Genomic DNA, 19414 nt, shown 5'->3' with positions numbered 1-19414 from the left:
AACAATGAGAAAATATATTGCTCGGTATAAACAAGATCTGACCTAATAGAGTAGGCACACTCTTAATTAATGAACACATGACTATTTATGATATGAAACTAGGCAGTGTCATTGGCTGAAAATCCAGTAGAATTACTATAACTCTGAGGATGAAAAGGTCATGCCAGATCCGGGGTTCGTATAGCAATCTCTTGTATCGTTAATGTGGTACAATTCTATAATTATCTTCTCTCACCTAACTTAATTGTCTCATTCTGATATCTCGTCAGTACACAATTTTTTTCTGATATTTCCTCGGACTTTCTGGTGGTTCCTGTATTCTCGCGGTGTGCGCACGACTGGTTGGTCGGTCCATTTCTTTTTTCGGTAGCCAATCTTACCACTATAAGAAGAATTGCATTCCCCCAGATAATACTAGTCAGTGGAATTGTGAATTTCGATAGTGAACTCCAGACGATTCGTTGGTCCTTTCATAGTTATTTATTTCAAATTCCCACAACTCAACGATACAATGGCAGAAGAAGTTGACAGCTTGTTAGTCGACAACGTTAAATCGTTTGCTTCTGGTGGATTCGGTGGTATTTGGTAAGTACCGAGCAAGACAAGAGACTGTGAAAATTGCAGATGTTAAGTGTACTAATGTGCCAAAACATTTGTCTTTCACAGCATTTGGGAATGGAAAATACCAAATAAGTCGTGAAAAACAGATTACTAACTGCTCTAGTGCCGTCTTAACTGGACACCCATTCGATTTGGTCAAGGTCCGTTTGCAGACTGGTATGTACCAATCAGCCGTCCAATGTGTTAAGCAAACTGTTGTAAAGGATGGTTTGTTTGGTCTCTACAGAGGTGTGTTGCCTCCACTTTTGGGTGTCACTCCTATGTTTGCCGTCTCGTTCTGGGGTTACGATGTTGGTAAGAAGATTGTCTCTTCTTACACCGGCAAGACTTCTGACCAATTCACAATTGCCAACATCTCTACCGCTGGTTTCATTTCTGCTATTCCAACCACACTTGTTGCTGCTCCATTTGAGAGAATCAAGGTCATGATGCAAATCCAAGAAGGAAACAAGAGTACTTCTATGGGTTCCGTCATCAAGGAGATGTACAAGACCGGAGGTATCAGATCTATCTTTAAGGGATCGGCTGCTACTTTGGCAAGAGATGGTCCAGGTTCTGCTTTGTACTTTGCAACCTACGAATACTTGAAAGAAAGATTGTCTACTCCTGGTGAGAGCATGTCTTTGTTTGCCATTTCTACAGCTGGTGGTTTCGCAGGTGTTTCCATGTGGTTGGGTGTTTTCCCAATCGACACCATCAAGTCCACCCAGCAATCGTCCAACGTCAGTGTCTCTATTCTCCAAACCACAAAGAACATCTACGCAAAGGGAGGTGTTAAGGCTTTCTTCCCAGGTGTGGGACCAGCTTTGGCCAGATCTTTCCCAGCCAATGCTGCTACCTTCGTTGGTGTTGAATTGGCCAGAGACTTCCTTGACAAGCTTGTTTAGAATAAATGATACAGCTATTGCATGATACAATGCTATGTTGATGCCCATTGCTTGGGCTCAAGTACTTCTTCCAGGTTGATTTTGTTTTAATTCCTCACTGAGTTTCGCAGCCATTGGATGCAACAAAATGCTCATTCTCTAGAAACTGTCCAGCTAGTAGTAATGCTGCGATCTCTTTCATTATTTATTGTTTATTACAGAGTGTTATTTCCGCAAATAAAAGTTTTGAAGAATAGGCGAATCAGAATTCATCTGTAGTATTACTCTAAAGTTGTTGTAGTATGTATTTTATCAGTGGTATACTGGGTAGTAGCATATACCTTTTACGAGTCCTAATTGCACACTTACAAAAGAGACTAACTTAAACATATCATACCAAGGTCCCATCAATTGACCGCAATTGAATCTTTTTTTCCAATTTTTTTCCATTTTCCTCTCATATACACCTATTACATACCATATATTCCATCAAATATATACCTTACCATAACTTAAAAAAAAGATAACTATGACCCAAGTAATTTATATCTACTTCACCTCTTACATTCTTATACCTGTTCCTGTCTCTCACACTCCCAAACACTCACACTCACTCTGCCTCACTCTCCACATACACACCCACATACTCACACTCTTTTTTCTCACTGACACTATCTTTTCTCTCTCTTCTCATTTCTCATTTCTCATTTCTCACACCAAAAACTTTGCAGCATTTTGAGCTCTCATATCCAGGTCGTGCGCGTGCCCCAATTTTTGAACAACCTCAATTAATTGAATCCTTGAACAAAGAACGATAAGCGGCTATATATGGTGTAACTACTCCGTCGAACATCACATCGTCAGATACATCCACACACATAAGTACCAAGATGCCTTTGTCCGAAGAACAAGTAAGTAAACCCCCACATTTTTTAGAAGCAATTGGCGGTGAATTCACCGTTATCTGCCAAGGATGAGTGAACATCTACTAACCATGTTGATAGGTGAAATCCGAGCTCTCCAAGATGCAAGCCTTCATCGAGAAGGAAGCTAAGGAGAAGGCTAAGGAAATCAGATTGAAGGCCGATGAAGAGTACGAAATCGAGAAGGCATCCATTGTCAGATCAGAAACCGCTGCCATTGACTCTACGTACGAACAGAAGTTGAAGAAGGCTTCTTTGGCTCAACAGATCACCAAGTCCACTATTGCCAACAAGACCAGATTGAGAATCTTGGCCACAAAGGAGGAAGTATTGAACGAGATTTTCGATGAAGCCCAGAAGGAATTGAAGAAAATTACTGCTTCCAAAGAGGACTACAAGCCAGTCTTGGTTGGTTTGATCGAAGAGGGTGTTTTGGCATTGTTAGAAGAAAAGGTGACCATCAGAGTTAGAGAAGTTGATGTCGAATTAGCCAAGGAAGCCGCTAAGGAGGCTGCTAAGAACTTTGAAGATAAGGCCAAGTTTGCAGTCGAAATCACTGTCGATGAGACCAACTTCTTAAACAAGGACATTGCTGGTGGTATTGTCGCCGTCAACGGTACTGGAAAGATTGAAGTTAACAACACTTTGGAAGAAAGATTGAAGATCTTGTCTCAAGAGGGTTTGCCAGCCATCAGATTGGAGTTGTTCGGTCCATCTCCAACCAGAAAGTTCTTCGATTAGTTTTTCTGGTTGTAGTGTATTCAATGGACAAGGGCCGTGCAAGACAATAGACCACCCAAAATACATAGGTAAATTGGAAACTAGGATTCACGGCCCCGAACACATTGATTTGCATCGAATCCTGTCATGAAAAGTCTCAACATCCATTCACCTTAAGCTTCTAGCCTTATTAGAAGTATACAGCAATTGTGTCCGACATTCCGCTGAATTACATTTTTTATTTACTTCGTCGGTGACTTGATTATCCATACGTTTATAAAGTACTCGTTTATTTCATAATTTATTATCTGTTAGTTCCAAAAGATGTAGTAGTACGTTGAGGAGAATGAGAGTCATTAGGAAACTGTGCAAATAGTCCTATATCTAACGATATCTCCCAATTTTTTACCAGTTTTCTCCCAAATTGACTTCCCAAAATCATGAAATGCTTACCAGAGAAAAGGGACCAAAAATAAATGTACTACAACACAACTAAAAACAAGTCCGATTCTTCACATCTTTAACCATCTCACCAATTCTCACCAAATTTCAATTTCTATAAAAATTCATTAGCCTTCAAATAGTAGTATACCCCCATCAATTTCTATCAATTTTCCATCAATTACACTCAAATTTTCACGCAACCTCCCTCTATACCACAATTATCCGAATCTTGCATAAAATCCATACATTTCTCCTTCAACTTACCCTAATACCCTCATCATTAACCTCTCCAACCTCCTACAACATCAAAATTTCACAGCTGCCTCATTCGCAGCACCGGAAAAAAAAGATTAAGAAGAGCGGTTAGTGAAATTTTGTGATTAATTTAATGGTTTGGAACAGTTGCTGAGAACAAGTGGAGTCGGTAGAAGTAGTACATAGAAAGGAAAATATACCGTTTTGAGTTGCTAGTGACGCAAACAAGAGTTGTAGAAATCGGTTAGTTTGCTTTAATTTTGAAATTGCATTTTCCCATCGTTTTTGATCGGGGTTGTTCGCTAACTCTGTCTTATTATACTCATCGAGAAGATCAGATGCTTGTAAAATTATAATTGATGGGAGTTACGAACTAAAGAAAAACCAACACCAAATATTAGAAATGATCCCCAGAATAGCTTATAGAAGCACGGGACGCTCCCTACAGTGTGGTTTAGGAAGTCCGTTGCCGGACATTCCTCGGAGACTTTCAATGTCCCGCTCGGTTAGTAAAGCCTCAAGCACTACTATTAGGTCATTGCCTTCATCATCTGCATTAATATATAAACCCATGTCTCGGGAGATATCGTTCCAAAAACGACGGAAATCTACTGATTACCGGAACAAAGAAGCATGGCAACATATCAGGGAGCTGATCCCAAATAGCATGTCGGATCCCAAAACTCTAGAAGAGACCGACGAAATCCTAGAGCACGACATGGAGTCTATCTACAACCGGTTGAAGCCTATTACTCCGAACGAAGCTCACATCTCTTGCACAATTTTCGATAAAGAAGGAAACATCACAGCAGTCTCACAAAAATACCCTAGAATGACATTTCTTAGGGATAATAATCTCTTTCCTCGTGATTTGCGAAAGATTGATACCTCCTCAATTGATGTGGCTCCTTCCATTATGATTAGAACTAATACCATTTTGGTCAATCTTTTGCATATTAAGGCCATCATCAAGAAAGATATGGTCATGGTTTTTGATACTTCCACTCCTTCTATTGCCACACGTCTTGGCTTGTTCATGTATGATCTTGAAATGAAACTCAAGTTACCTGCTGGTGGCATCCCCTACGAGTTCAGAGCCCTAGAATGTATCTTAATAAGTATCATGAGCTACCTAGAAGCCGAAGTAAAAATGCATATCTCTAGCTGTGGCTTGATTTTATCAGAATTGGAAGACCATGTTGACAGAGGCAAGTTACAGGAGTTGCTCATTAAGCTGAAGAAATTGTCCAGTTTCTACCGAAAGGCTGTCTTGATTAGAGACGTTCTAGACGAGTTATTGGATAATGATGAAGACTTAGCAGGCATGTACTTGACGGAGGTGAAGAAATTTGATCCCAAGGTTGAGGATTATGAGGACTTGGAAATGATATTGGAATCATACTACAAGCAGTGTGATGAATTTGTCCAACAAGCAGGATCATTACTAAACGACATCAGGGCCACCGAAGATATTGTGAATATCATCTTGGACGCTAATAGAAATTCTTTGATGTTGTTTGAACTTAAAGTGACAATTTATACTTTAGGATTTACGGTGGCTACGTTGGTTCCAGCATTTTATGGTATGAATCTAAAGAATTATATAGAGGAGTCATACTATGGTTTCGGAGCTGTTGTTGTCATATCCATCATTCAAGGTCTATTTATCACTTTCTTGAATTTCAGAAAATTACACACAGTGCAGCACTTGACAATGATGGGAACTGGAGCCAAGAAAGCGACCAAGCTAGCCAGTAAATTCCACCACAGTTCTAGTCCGGTCGGTACATTAAACAAGGACAAATGGTATTATAGACTCTTTTACGGGACTAGACACACTAGATACCATCACCCCACAAACAAAGAAAAGGACGTTATTTGGAGAATGATCAATGACGACAAACCATTGAAATAGAGATCAAAAGCTTACTTGTACATACAATCACAGACGACATATATACGAATTTAGAACAGAGGATTATACATTCTAGAGATTATCTCAAACTTTCACAATTTTGTCTATTATATTATACAAAGTACCTCAAGGAGACCCAAATTGAATAATCCTACGAAGTATGAGGGATGGAATCCTCTATGCTAAAGATTTAGTCGGAGTCATCCTCTTCGTCAGAATCAGACTTGTTAACAACTGCGTTATCTTCATCTTCGTTGTCACTCTCTTTTATGTAACCAGGCAAAGCATCCTCTTCTTTAGGCTCTGGAATTTCCACTACGGGTATTTCGTCTTCATCGAATTTCTTATGTTTGTTACCACTAACAGAAGATACCGAGGATAGACGTTCTCTGAAAATTGGCTGAGCGTCTCTCTCAGAACCTGGCTTGATTAAAGTACCTTCTACGGAAACAACCTTGCCGGAGGTGTAGATAGTCTTGACTGTGAATCTTAATTTGCCTTCAATCTTACTTTCGTTTTCATCAACCCAGTAGCCGAAAGACTTGAATTTAGTGTTAGAATCAGCTTCGGTTTCGGCGATTTCGTCTTCTTGGTTAGGAATGAATTGCCAGTCATTTGGAATGTTGTATTTCTTAATAGATGCATTAAAAGTGTCGTGGATCAATAAACCCAAGTGGGAAGCTGTTTGCATGTAGATATATCCTTCCAATACGTCTCCGACCTGAGGTCTCCATACTAAGAAATCTACTGTGATCCAGAAGAATGTGAATGGAGTTGAGCCTTCGATCTTAGCGATGGTTATGATATTACCCTCTGAATCAGTACTTATGTTGTCATCGGAAAGTTTAATGTTCGAGTAGGACAACACAACACCGCCAGCCTTTGGGAGGTAAGACATAATTAAAGGGTCTAAGTGCTGTGCTTTGATACCGTTTATTGGGTTTTGAAGATGAGCTGGTGCCAAAGAGACATATAAAGAAGTAGAAAATTTCTGGAAACACTCCGAAATACCTTCTTCATTGATAGGATTAGAGCTCTGTTGCACTGCAGACTTTATTCTCTTAGAAGAACTATCTGGAACCCCATTTTGGGATCTCTTCTTCGTTGCTACTGACATCAAAACAATTTTAACTATTGAAGACAGCTGAGATGCAAATGAAAAGATCGGTAGAAAACTAGTTTTAAAGATGCAATTTTCAATTTTTTTTTTTTATAAATACAACACAAAATAAGAAGTATTTATGTTTTCGTCCTCAATATCGTCGAAGAGTATTATAAATCTTTAATTGAACTAGTCTTACCCTCTTCAACCATCTCTTTCAGATCGCTCAAAACGTAATTTTTCAAGATGACTTCAAAAAAAATTTGAGGAGTGCCTGCATAGTATTCAACACTAGTGGATGCAAAATGTTAGTGTTTGCTTTAAGTAGATGGAAGTATAAGAACCGGAGATGTATTGATAATATAATGAGTTTGATAGGCAAACCCTGCGTCTAGGGGTAATATCAGACTGCTGAAAGCTTGTAAAATCACATATTATATATTAATTGAATGGAGAAGTAAAAGGGCGGAGGTGTTGGTCCCATCAATTGAACTTTATTAGGGGACTGATTTGTTGCATACCAGCATTGTATGGTAGCGTCGCACTTGCCGCAAAAAAAGTAGGAGTTGTGGATGTATATACGTAAATATAGAATGTATGTATGTATTTGTAGAAAGATCATTTGCTATTGCAATGGGGCTATTCGGTGCCACATTATGGTCTCGGGCGCTTTTCCACACCACGAACCTCAAAATGCCAGGTCGTCTTCAGCACTTTGGTGATGTACTTGATACTTAAACGACAAACTCTCTTCCTTCTTTAACAACTGATCCTTCTTTTTAAATGCAGTTGGCTTACTGTTGCCCACACGAATAGGGCTCTTGAAAACGGCAAAGTTACGTAAAATAGGGTGTGAATACTTTGTGGGTGCATCCTCTGCTTCTGAGTACTCGGGAACACCAGTGAACCTCACTCTTTTACCACTGCCGCTGGATGAATCAGTCGAATACGAAGAAGATGTCTCAATTGATTGAGGATCTATCTGCTTCGTCACACTATTCTGTTGAGTGTTTCGTCTGGTCACCATATCTCTGGTCCTTCTAGGTTTGGACACTGGGCCAATAGGTCCGCTGGATGACCCTATCTCTTGTGGAGGTGAAGGTTCCTTTGGTTGTGGAGGAGGATCTATGTATTTTCTGATCAGAACACTTGATGGAGCGTTCGGGTCAAAAGTAACCGGGGTAAGTATTTCCTTTTCTTGGGTCATTAACGTTCCTGACTTTGCAGCCTGGCGCAAATGTTGTTGCAAACGCTGGTTAGCACTGAGCTTTGACGAAGCTGGAGTTGGCAGAGGAGAACCAGTCCCATCTTCCTCTTCCTTGACTGCCAATAACAGTTTCTGTACCTTATTTCCATTCGGTGCGGGGGATGCATTCTTTCCATTGGTACTTGCAGGTGGCTTTCTGTTAATAGATCCAGTAGGGGATCTCAACGAAGCGGTGGGACTTGACGAAGGAGCATTTAGATTATGATTTCTGATGAGTGCCGCAGCAGCTCCTGAAGTTGCGATAGCTTCGTTTAAGCTTGGGGTGCCTTTAACTGGCTGAGAGTTAGCTCTCCGACGTGTCTGAGAACCAGCAGCTGCAACAGCGGGGCTCTGGTTAATATTACCGCTGTTGTTGCTCGAAATATTCCCTTCTATATTGGACATGGAGCCGTTAGAGTTCAAAAAGAGCATTGAATTAGGTCTCAGTCGAAGGGGAGAAACTTTTCCATTGCTCGGAGCCGCATTTGGAACTATGAGGACAGAGTTTCTATTAGGTGAATTGAGCGAGTTCTTCCTCATTAATGGCTTATTGGTAAGCGAGCCATTGCTGCTCACGCTATTTATTGAAGATGATCTCGATCCTCTTGTCGCTGGTTTGGGAGCATCCAAATCTAATTTTTTCAATCCTTTCTCCAACGACTTTGCACCCCCATTTGAGCTAGATACACTAGGAAATGCTTCAAGTTCAGAACTCGAGCTTTCCTTTGATGATGTAGACTGTGAACCTGTTATTTGTTTAGAGTTTAATGTGATTATTGGAGGTGGTCTCACTTCATGAAAACTCTGGTATATATCAAAGAGATTCTTCTTCGGCAATTGATAGATCTTTCTGAAGCGTAATTCAGTTGTTATCCACTCCTGGCTAAATGCGTCAAACTTTTCTGTCGACTGCTCTAGCATAACATGACCTTGATTGGCGAAATTGACTAAGTCATTAATATTCTTGGGATTAATTTCAAAACGGGAATCTTGGCGAACAAGTCTAGTTAAATTGGCTATCAAAGTTCCGTTCTTCTTCATTGTATTGAAGGTCTCGTCAACGTTAGCTAAATGAGTGTTCTTGAAGTAGTTACCATTCTTTGCCTGGAATAAGAATTTAGAATCTGTCAAATGGGAATAATTGGAAAGAAATATCTTACGACCAAAACGGCGGAACACAGTATAGACGTCATTAAGTCTGAGTGTAAGCAAAAAGATCTGGTGTAATGCATATGTATCAACAGTCTTGTTTGAACCACGTTTTAATGTTTTGTGAGTCAAAATAATTGGCTTCAAACGGTTTAAAATGACGTCTATCTGCTTGTTGATTAGGAATAACATCTTGATATCAATGTCTATCAAGGTCGCCTCGACGAAATTCTCATTCTCTAGAAGGTTTTGATCTTTTGGTAAGCTGAAGGTAAGTCCCTCAAGCGTTATATCGATGTCTGTGTCTGTATTGAATATATCCTTCTCAACAATGGCCTTAAGATCGTCATAATACTTAGTGAGGTCATCTTTAATTAATTTCAGCTGCTCCAACTTGGCTTGAGCAAGTCTCTTTTGGTAGCCTTGAAGGCATGTAACGGCTAGGGATTCTAATGCTTTTAAGCACTTTAGGGCTGTCGAGACCTTTGGGAGGTCAGTGAGAATTCCTACTGACGAATCCGGGTTATCGTATGGGATATGAGTCGTGATGGTTGATATGTTGATAGGCGTTGGTTTGAATAACTTATAGTTAGCGAGCAAATCTAGTTTGGGATTGAATGCATTCTCACTTATAGCGAATACCGTACCAGAAAGAAGGACAATATAGTGCAAAAGCGGAAGTGAAGAGAAGGTCAACTTTCTCTCGGGACTGACTTCTTTGGGTGCTTCGCTTTCTCCATTTGTTGATTCTGTGGTGGCGGTAGTAGTAGTATTTGTAGCCAGAGCACCATTGGTACTGTTTTCGTTACACTCAGATGAAATTCGCTTGATGCTCTTGATGAAATGTTCCAATTTCGATATGGCATATTGGTATTGGAGTATCTTACAGTCCAACGACGTTATATCCTTGGGAATATAGCTGACAGGTGAAGTTGTTTCCATTCCGTTTGAAGCAGATGTGAGCGGTGGATTGATACTCTCATTCTTTGGATACGGAGCTGGCGAAGATCCCGACAGCACCAGCAGTTTGTGATTCGTAGTGGGTACAGCTACTGCCATGTTGTATATACCTATAGTGGAAAGGATTGTTCAGGTTTAGTTAAATTGTGGGTGGTAAACACGGCAATTTTATAATTTGCTGAATGAGGATGGAGGTGATGATGATGCTGGTGGAAGCTAAGACGACTGGCGTTGAACAGTAATTGTCAGATACAGAAGGCTTTGGTGAGTTGAGTATTTTGACTGATTGCTAGTTGTGATCTTATTTGAACACGTCCGACACACCAAAGAACTCCCGATGTCTGCTATAATATAGAACAACTCTATTGAATGGTCACTGTTGTATTGTCGTAAAAACCAAAGGGCGCTTGCTACGATTTCCCCAAAAGACGTCCGCCGGAGCAATTGCGAGTTCACGGGGAATTTTGGCACAACGAGAGATTTTTAGTGAGGGAATGGTGAGAGATTAGTGACAGAGACGTGTGCGGGTGGTGTGAGAGTTTGGGAGAGGGAGGTGAGCAGGATGAGATTAAGATTGAGACTGGGCAAGGACTAGGCTAGAGAAAATAGAAAAGATATTCATTAAGGACGTGCAGTCTCGTATCGGAGCTTTCTGGACTTCAAGAGCTTTGTGTTATGCCAGTCTACGGTGGGGTCCTGGAGGCATACTGTCCTATATTGCATTAAACATGATGTCATACGCTAGTGACAGTCACCAGGTAAAACTCCGTTCGACGTGCTACGATGCGCAGTGGAATTGTTATCTTGGTGGGGAAACGGTGCGAGAACAGTGGTATTTTCTGACCCTTTCTGGTGTTTGTTCTGTGGAGTCTCGCTGGAGGGTTTCTGTGGCCCTCGCAGTGTTGGAACATTAATCCAGATACGGCTATAATGGAAAAGTGCCAACGCGGTCACATGACACCAGATAGAAGCGAACCGTATGGTGGAACAGTGCATGCAACGAACCATGGTTTGGGATTAAACGGGATTCAGCCTTGCAGCTCCGCCTCGAAGGCAAATAATTATACTAGGCCAGGAAGACGTGTCATATTAGTGTGTGATGGCGGGTAGGTTTTAGCGGTGGAAAATGAGAAGCATATGATAATGCCAGAAGAAAACCGGAGTGAGCCGTGACGTCAATTCAGTGAGACTTGAAATGAGTGATAGTAGTGGAGATAACGAGAGAGGCCATTTACCGAGAGCTTAGTTATATTTTAGAATTAACTTAGCGACAGCTTAGTCAGAAGCTCGTGAAGATTTAGTGTGGAAACTAGTTTCTGTAATTGTATTAGTGTGAGTGCGACAAAGAAATGGATTAAGATTAGTGAGGTTACAATATACAATTAAGGAGAAAATTCACTACTTGTTACTTCAATGGTTTTTTTTTTCTTGACAAACTTATAAGAGAGATGTCTTGAGCAATATATATATAAAAAGAAGCATCATGTGGTCTAATACGTTGTGTTGCTAAGATGATGATAGTATAGCAAGTAAATTAGTAAATTGTGTCCAGCTCAGGCTTATCCCAATTTTCATCCCTATGCCTGCCTACTGCGACATTTTCATTCTGCGACATTGACTGGCCACTGCGACTTTTCAATGTTCAGAAGATCCATTATACACTTAAACGCTGTGGTTACTTATGGAAGCAAGCTATATATCCATCTACAATTGAGGATTGAAAATGGCGACTAACTCTTCAACGGCTGCGTTTTACGTCGTCGGTCTCTTGCTTTTGATACATTCGGGATATTCATCATTTGAATTCCATAAACTTTCTATTGTATCTCATTACCATGGCAGTTTGCCAATAGATATAGTATTGGAAACTGTTATAGCTATCATAATTATCGTTATTGGTGCTATAACGTCCGTTTCCAATACTCCTGTTTTGTCGTTGAAAGGCGAGCAAATCAATAGCAGGAGCAAATTCTTGAAGTTTATCGAGATGAAAGACGCTGTGACTGTTATAGAGAGCATTGGATTGAGTGATTATGAAGAACTCAATACAAGAGTTGGATTCATCAACATTATTAAGAAGAGAAGGGAGTACTCTGAATGGCTTGGCCAGAGTACTTAAATAGATATTATAAAAACTGACAGAGATGATTTACGTACAAAGGTAAGTATCTAATGCATAATTAACGTATAGTTCATTGGGGATTAAGAATCAATTTGTAGAATTGAACAGAATGACCTACCAGTCAATTTGAGGCAGTGAAATTGCGCTTTTTACAATTTGCCTGATACCTGCAATATAAGGTATGTCGTCGTGAATTCCCGGTTACTTCACATGAACTGTTGTAGTCACGATTTACGCTGCTGTTACGGCCTATAATTATAAGTATAATCTTTCTTCATTGCATATTTATATTAAAATCGAGCATATTAAGGCATCTATTGTCAAGCACATGCATGGTACACTATGAAACTGACATTTTATAAATTTGTAACTATTATTTTAATTTGGAATAGGTTGAACCAACAATCTAATATTCTATAAGTGACCGATTATTCAATCTTTTTCTGAACCTTTTCGGCATTGATCTTCATCTTGGTTTCTCTGCTCTTGTGAGCCTTTGGACCAGCCTCGGTCTCCAAAACAAAATCCCACCATCTGAAAGATGAAGCGTAACTTCCGATGAAGTAATGATGGTGCTCATCGTGGTGGTCAGCGCCTGCCCAGAATGGAAGGAAGTGATGCAATGACCATGGAAACTCATATCCAGAGTGAGCATCTACGGCTTGGAACAATCTCAAGATGATCCAAAGACAAATAGTGAAAAGATGCAAGTTACCGGTGACGAGACACCACACGATTGGGATACCTACGGTACCAAAACCCAATAACATCACTTCAACGGGGTGGGCGTACTCAGCAGCCAAGCCGAATGGAGCGGCATATCTGTGGTGTTGCTTGTGAATGTACTTGTAGAAGACACCGTAGTGTAAGCCTCTGTGGAGCCAGTAGTGCCAAGCGTCCTCAAGGACAAAAAAGACAGTCAACTGGATAAGAACATCGGTGACAGAAGGGAATGGAACTTGGAACTTAATTCCAATATATTGACACAATGGGTGGAAGAACCAGATAGGGAAAGCCTCAACGAGGAAATGTGATGTCAAGACGGACTTGAGACACTCCCATTGTTCCTGGTTAGATGGAAGCTTTGTCTCTTGGATTCTGTACTTGTCAAAGTATGGGATTCTCTCGATAATGAACCAAGGCAAACATCTACCAAAATAGAAGAGCTCGTGGACGGAGAAAAACAATAATCCGGTAGCAAACAAGTCATTGCCCATATAATAGTAGTAAGCTCCCCAAAGCTTTTCAAACACGTTCAAGCCTTGGACTTGCTGGAAATTGCTGAAAGCATCGGCGAACGTGGTTACGTTCTGGAATCCGGTGTAATCGTGATACACGCTGGACATTATGAGATTTTAGGACTTCTGAATAAATATATACACGAAATGTGATTGAGCAACACTAGCGCAACTATTGACAAGCTATTAAATAATACGTCAAGCTGCAACCTGTCAAGCTATGCAAAGTATCTCCAGAATAATACTGTTATCGTACGACAATCACTACTCAAAGCGTAATTAAAGTACAGTTGAACACACGTCTGGTAAGAAATATGGGTTGATTCTCTTTTCTTCTCTGATGAGTTTATCATCAACGGGAAATCAGTTGATTTTTATGACGGCTCTACTCTCGTATTTGGTGTGTACGAAGAAACGCACTAAAATTTTTCGTAGCGGGCACAAAGGCACAGTAAACGACGGGAACGAGAGTACCAGTATTTGTGTTATGTTGTGCAGCCAGGATTTCTTTTCCTCGTTACAGAGTACACAGTACAGTGCGTACTGAGATCATCGTATCGAGATAGGCATATTGAGAAGAGGAAAAAGATGAAGAAGAGTGCGAATTTGTGTAAGGGGGATAAGTATATCGCGGGTGAGTGTGCAGGTAATACCATGAATAGGTAGAGATGAGAAGAAAGTTGTCGTTTAGATGGTTATCTGGTATGTTATCTGGTATGTGATTGCTGTGCAGGGATAATAGAGAGAGCGAGACTTATCGGCTATGCAATCATCATGTTAGAGCGCTTTTTAGCTTTTCCGTGGGTTCCAGGCTAAGCCTAAAAAGGTATGTCATAAATGAAAAGCCGACATGGGGTGCAAAATAGGGGGTTAAAGGGTAACATTGAGAAAGGTGATAGAGTATCAGGAGAGGATTGCATTCTTTGGATTGGGGATCGGAATAGTAGAGAGGGTCTCAGAGAACGTAATTGGATAGTAGAGCTTAGGTAGAAGAATTCAAAATATTGAAAATATTGCAAATATTAAAATTTTCAATCAATAGTCTGATTGACAGGTGTTTTCCTGATATGTTAGTTTTTATGGTAAGTGAATGTTGTTGTGCTCAGTTGTAAGAATGAATATACGGTTAGTTTCTATTTTTGAATTTCCCTGGTTTAACACTTCTATCGGGAATCCAGAAATAAAGACGAAGGAAAGTGTAGAAAAGATATTACCAGGAAGTACCTAACTTCAAAAGAAGAAAGTGGAATGATTTTCATGGCTTCAAGTAGCGAAAGAAGTATCTATCTTGAAGAAAGCTATCCTTAACACTACCCGAGAGATCGCACACTCAACTTGAAACTTAAGAGTAGTATGGTGATATAAAAATTCACCACTAGAGCAATGGGGACAAAACATCGTTGTTTAAATAAGTGTACCCCGATGAAAGTCTTTCGCAGCAAGTAGTATGAACAACATCCCACCCGCTATTGCGATGCTTTTCGAATTAAATAATATTAGACGTTATTTTATATACAACAAGAGATATAACTAATTAAGGGATTTACCAAACAGATGGACCGAAAGCCTCACCTTCTGGAAGAATGACTCTGATGGCTTCGTTATTGTACTCCAAGGTGTTGATAACAGTGTTACCCCACCAGTTTGGTGCAGTAGCGTTGGTCAAGTACAAGGTCAAGAAAATGATCAAAGAGGACCAAGCTAAACCGATATCCAAACCAGCGGATAACGAGTAGTTGTACTTAGACCACCAGTGGAACCACTTTCTCTTAACGAACCAACCGAAGAACAAACCAACGGTACAGTACGAAGTGTAGTTGTAAGCAGTGGCTGGTGGAATGTAACCAGTACCAGAAAAGAAAACTGGCCAGTTCAAGTGTTTGACAATGCTGTTTGGCCATTTCTTCAAGATCAACCAGTTGAAGACAGGTAAGACTGCACCAATAATGAAGAAGAATAACAATCCATAGTAGATTTGACCGTGGGAAAATTGACGTTGTGGGCCAATGACACCCCAAATAATACTAGCATTGAAGAAAACTCTACCGTTTGGACAGGTGTAGTGGTTAATTTGCTTAGAGTCACATAAGTCAGAAATAGAACCGTACGACCATCTCAAGACAGCGATTTGAACCAAAGAACCCCAGATTGTTGCAATAAATTGAGCAGAGAACAACACACGAGGACTGATCTTCATGTAGTGACCTAACTTCATGTCCTGAGCAAAGGTGATAGCTTGGTTGTTAGTAATGTAACCGAATGTCTTAAAGAACATCATAGCCAATGGCTTACCTGGAAGCATGTAACCGATGATGAATTCAGTAACAACGTTCAAACCAACAGCAATGTTGGTACGAGCAAAGATGACACCAACTGGAAGCAAAAAGAAAATAGCAATCAAAAGACCAACTACTAAAGCCCAAATTGGTAATTCCGTGTTCCACACTCTGACGGTGACAATAGACAATGCGAAGAAGACCAAGAAAACAATGACGAACCACCAATCTGGGACTTCTCTATATCTCTTCATTAATCTTGTGTGAACATCTGGCTTTTCCTTCAGCTTGAATTGTTCAAGAATCTCTCTACCATGGAATAAAGCAGTGTGAACAACAGTAGCTGTGATCGAAGCAAATGACAAACCATACGAAATAGCAAACGTAGTGGACAAGAAAAGTGGAGAGTATGCCTCATATGCCTCCTTGTTAAAAGTCAATGTTTTGGAATTAATAATCTTGGAGACATCATAAGATTGTTGAAATCTGTCATAAGAGCCAGAAGATGAAATTGGCAAGTATTGAGCGTACCAAGTGTTAGAGTAGTGGATACCTGGAACCACGATCCAGAAAATAAGAACCATCGAGAACAAAATAGTAGCAATGGCTCCAGCAGGTGGAATCAAAGGAGAACCGATATAACCAGCAATCTGGTTCCAGTCCAAGGCAATGTTGTTAGGGAACATACCCAAACCAGTGGAAGATCCAAAGATTTGGTTAATGATAACGTTGTTAGGCTTGATCCAGGTAATCCAAGAGAAGTAAGACAAGGCTTGGAAAATCCAACCAGGGAACCAGTAGTACACGAAAGAACCAGTGAAAACGGCGCCGAAGAAAGCGAGACGACTGATCTTCCAGCCATTAGCAGTGTGGTTCTCGTTGATGTGCATGTTGGTCAAGAAAGTAGCAGTAACCAAGTTTGATGGCCAGATGGCACTGGATGGGTAAACAAGAACTCTTCTAGCAACACCACCCAAGGCAAAACCAATACATTGGGTACTCCAGATTGCAACTAAGTCAAACCCCCAACCGAAGTCGGAGTGGTAAAACCGGTTTTGAGCCAATAAAATATCAGTAGCATAAGCTGCACCACCGGCACCAAAAGCAACATTGGCCATTATTGTAATAATGGTGTGCTCCTTGATGTTGAATGGACCTGGGTTAAGTTCAGCACCAAAAATCTTCCAGTTAGGAACCCAGTCGGCCCATAACAAACCAATTGGCCAAGCCAAGATAGATGTCACGAAAGTTGAAATAGTAACTTGTGGGGCATGCAAACTGAATAACAATGTCATACCACAACCAAGAGTTGTCATAGCAATACCAATAACCCATGCTCTGATGGTGTTCTGAGGCAAGTTGAAATCGTCGGTACTTGGGACAGCAGCTCTGACTTCTGGATATGGAGAATCATCTTCTACAGTGACAGTAGCATATTCATCGGCAAGGATTTCTTGGACAAGGTTGGATGAAACTGGGTCGAATTCTTGCGACTTGGAAGCCACGAGCTCCAAGTCTACCTTTTCGTGTCCATTCTCGTAGTCGATTTGCTTCTTCTCGTCTGAGTACTGCTCAACTTCGCTAACCTCCGTAGGAGCCTTAGGCTTCAACGCAGATCTAATTTTATCCATTTCTTAATTTTTGACACTTATAATCTATCTTGGCGCAGTACAAGAAAAATGGAAAGAACTCTGCTTGAAAGATAATGTCTACCGAGAAAAAAAGAGAGCGGTGAATTTCACCAAAAACAGAAGAGAGATCTTGCCTATTTATAAGATAAGGATAAAGTTGAGGACAGTGAAATCTCCACTCCGCACTGAACCAAATTAATTCTCGTATGGTACCGTATTGCGTAATCTTTATTTGTGATATGGCCGCAAAGCGCGATTGGCGACCGATATGAGAAATTGGCCTTATATGAGCTACTTAAATTTCATCCGCATATTATTAAAAAGAAGTGCTATCAATGCAGCAGAAAAAAATAAAGCCCTAAAAAATAATAAGAAATAATCGACCTCCCTCGGAAGTTCCTTATCGAAGAGGCGAAATTCTTTATGGTAAGGTTTAGTGCGAGTGCAATGGTGCCTAGACCTATGCCAGTTTAGACGGAAGTGTCTTTTAAAACGGTTTGGTGGAATTACAACGGCGTTATTGACACGGGGCATCATCTGACCCTGCCACACCAATCGAAAATAAAGCAAAAATTGGCGGCAAATGGATCTTCAGAGATTTGGTGCCTGACGAATGGAAAGGCGGTCGATACAGGAAGAAGACGGACTTGAGAATGAGTCAAAGTTACTCAACCATCAAAGGTACTAAATTTTCACTTTCAAGTTCCTTTTTCTAACCAGAAATCTTTATAGGCATATGGTAACTAGTCCAAACAGCAGCGGCTAACTGGGGTGGGGGTTCGGGATTTGAGAATGGTCCATCAAAGTTGGTAAGATCTAGTAAACCTTCTTTTGCAATTCATGGAGAGATCCGAGCTTACAGGTGATTTCCGGTACACATTTCATTACCGGATAGTGACAATTCCCATATGAGCGTACGGCACCATATGGTAATACTACCTCCAGCTGTGGGGATTTCAGTGGGGATGGTGCCACCTGCCAACTGGGAAGTAATGATACCTTAGGCGATTTTCTAATCTATCATACCCCGACCTTCCAAATCACCTACCTTCTAGGAATGTGGGTATAAGCAGTTTAGCCGTGCCATTAGGTGTCCAAGCATTACTGCAGAGTAAAGTTTAATTTGCAATGAACCCTGTTAGACCAAATGTCACTGTTTAGGATTCTTGAGGGGAATTTAGTAAGGACAATTGCTTGTATACTCCATTTTAGTGTGAGTGCATCGGTAAGATCTACCACAACTCATTTAGGTGACAACATGCTTCACGACGAGAGCGGCAGAAGTGGAATGCATTATATTCAGCTTTAAAGTTAATATTGTTTCTCTTCGAATTGCAGCTTGGCATAACGAAAGAGTCTCGTGTTATTCTTTAGATGTGACTCCCTCTTTAGTTACTTCTGACATAGTAGTACTCTCGACTGTGGAATCTCCTTCTTTCCAATTTGTACTATCACTAGTGGATCTCTTCCTAAGCTCCCTTTTGCAACTTCCGACCTTCTGTAGTTCCATCCAACTGTACGGCTCCTTTCTGGATTACCTATTTAGTAAAATACGTCAAAGCAATACGCTCCTGTATGGAACTTTATAAGCGAGTCGAAAAAAGAAAGTAAATATTATCTGTTCGGCTCTTCTAATCGGCCAAATTGCACTTGATAAGGTGTGAAGTCACGAAAAAAGATGAAAGTTGTCTGCCTCGGCAGCTGCTGATGTCTCTATCTAATATTGTTCTATTATCTTTACCGAATGTATAACTTGGCTTGAAAAGGTTCTCCCACCATAATTACCCTTCGACAGAAAGGCGGTATTGCCCTTCCATTGTACCACCGGTTGATTCCTATGTTTCAAGTAGAAGACGGAAAAACTGATTCCAGGTGGAGGTGGAGCGGGGGTCGATATCCTAGACGATATGCTCAATCTGGAGAAGGTTCCTGTTCGGGGAGAAAAG

At 40.6% G+C, this 19414-nt stretch overlaps 8 protein-coding genes across 8 annotated transcripts; 4 read left to right on the top strand and 4 right to left on the bottom strand. All coding sequences in view use genetic code 12, as the record gives it.

Moving 5' to 3' along the window:
• Positions 1-32: 32 nt before the first annotated feature.
• CRC1 (carnitine:acyl carnitine antiporter) lies at positions 33-1747 on the top strand. The gene is made up of 2 exons (XM_064915642.1): positions 33-585; positions 725-1747. The coding sequence occupies exons 1-2, from the start codon at positions 512-514 to the stop codon at positions 1506-1508; spliced, it is 858 nt and encodes a 285-aa protein (XP_064776912.1). The 5' UTR covers positions 33-511; the 3' UTR covers positions 1509-1747.
• A 630-nt stretch (positions 1748-2377) lies between these two features.
• VMA4 (H(+)-transporting V1 sector ATPase subunit E) lies at positions 2378-3151 on the top strand (the record flags this gene model as incomplete). Its single annotated transcript, XM_064918102.1, has 2 exons — positions 2378-2398; positions 2492-3151. The coding sequence occupies 2 exons, from the start codon at positions 2378-2380 to the stop codon at positions 3149-3151; spliced, it is 681 nt and encodes a 226-aa protein (XP_064776911.1).
• A 1396-nt stretch (positions 3152-4547) lies between these two features.
• MRS2 (Mrs2p) lies at positions 4548-5744 on the top strand (the record flags this gene model as incomplete). The annotated part of the gene is made up of 1 exon (XM_064921305.1): positions 4548-5744. The coding sequence occupies one exon, from the start codon at positions 4548-4550 to the stop codon at positions 5742-5744; it is 1197 nt and encodes a 398-aa protein (XP_064776910.1).
• Positions 5745-5839: 95 nt separating this feature from the next.
• Positions 5840-7283, bottom strand: RJT20DRAFT_10064 (DNA-directed RNA polymerase I subunit). Its single transcript, XM_064915636.1, has one exon. It carries the CDS (start codon positions 6859-6861, stop codon positions 5935-5937), a length of 927 nt encoding a protein of 308 aa, XP_064776909.1. The 5' UTR covers positions 6862-7283; the 3' UTR covers positions 5840-5934.
• RJT20DRAFT_123956 (protein phosphatase regulator) lies at positions 7093-10796 on the bottom strand. The gene has a single exon (XM_064916094.1). It carries the CDS (start codon positions 10298-10300, stop codon positions 7535-7537), a length of 2766 nt encoding a protein of 921 aa, XP_064776908.1. The 5' UTR covers positions 10301-10796; the 3' UTR covers positions 7093-7534.
• A 770-nt stretch (positions 10797-11566) lies between these two features.
• Positions 11567-12540, top strand: RJT20DRAFT_10059 (uncharacterized protein). Its single transcript, XM_064915634.1, has one exon. It carries the CDS (start codon positions 11925-11927, stop codon positions 12318-12320), a length of 396 nt encoding a protein of 131 aa, XP_064776907.1. The 5' UTR covers positions 11567-11924; the 3' UTR covers positions 12321-12540.
• ERG25 (methylsterol monooxygenase) lies at positions 12405-13891 on the bottom strand. Its single transcript, XM_064916093.1, has one exon. The coding sequence runs from the start codon at positions 13667-13669 to the stop codon at positions 12752-12754; it is 918 nt and encodes a 305-aa protein (XP_064776906.1). The 5' UTR covers positions 13670-13891; the 3' UTR covers positions 12405-12751.
• Positions 13892-15104: 1213 nt separating this feature from the next.
• Positions 15105-17468, bottom strand: OPT1 (oligopeptide transporter; the record flags this gene model as incomplete). Its single annotated transcript, XM_064921325.1, has 1 exon — positions 15105-17468. The coding sequence occupies one exon, from the start codon at positions 17466-17468 to the stop codon at positions 15105-15107; it is 2364 nt and encodes a 787-aa protein (XP_064776905.1).
• Positions 17469-19414: the final 1946 nt, after the last annotated feature.

This window comes from Scheffersomyces xylosifermentans (genome assembly GCF_036884685.1).
Source record: "Scheffersomyces xylosifermentans strain CBS 12540 chromosome Unknown RJT20scaffold_1, whole genome shotgun sequence".
Taxonomy (NCBI): Eukaryota; Fungi; Ascomycota; class Pichiomycetes; order Serinales; family Debaryomycetaceae; genus Scheffersomyces; species Scheffersomyces xylosifermentans.
The sequence above is the reverse complement of the archived record's forward strand: the minus strand, read 5'-3'. Positions and strand labels throughout refer to the sequence as shown.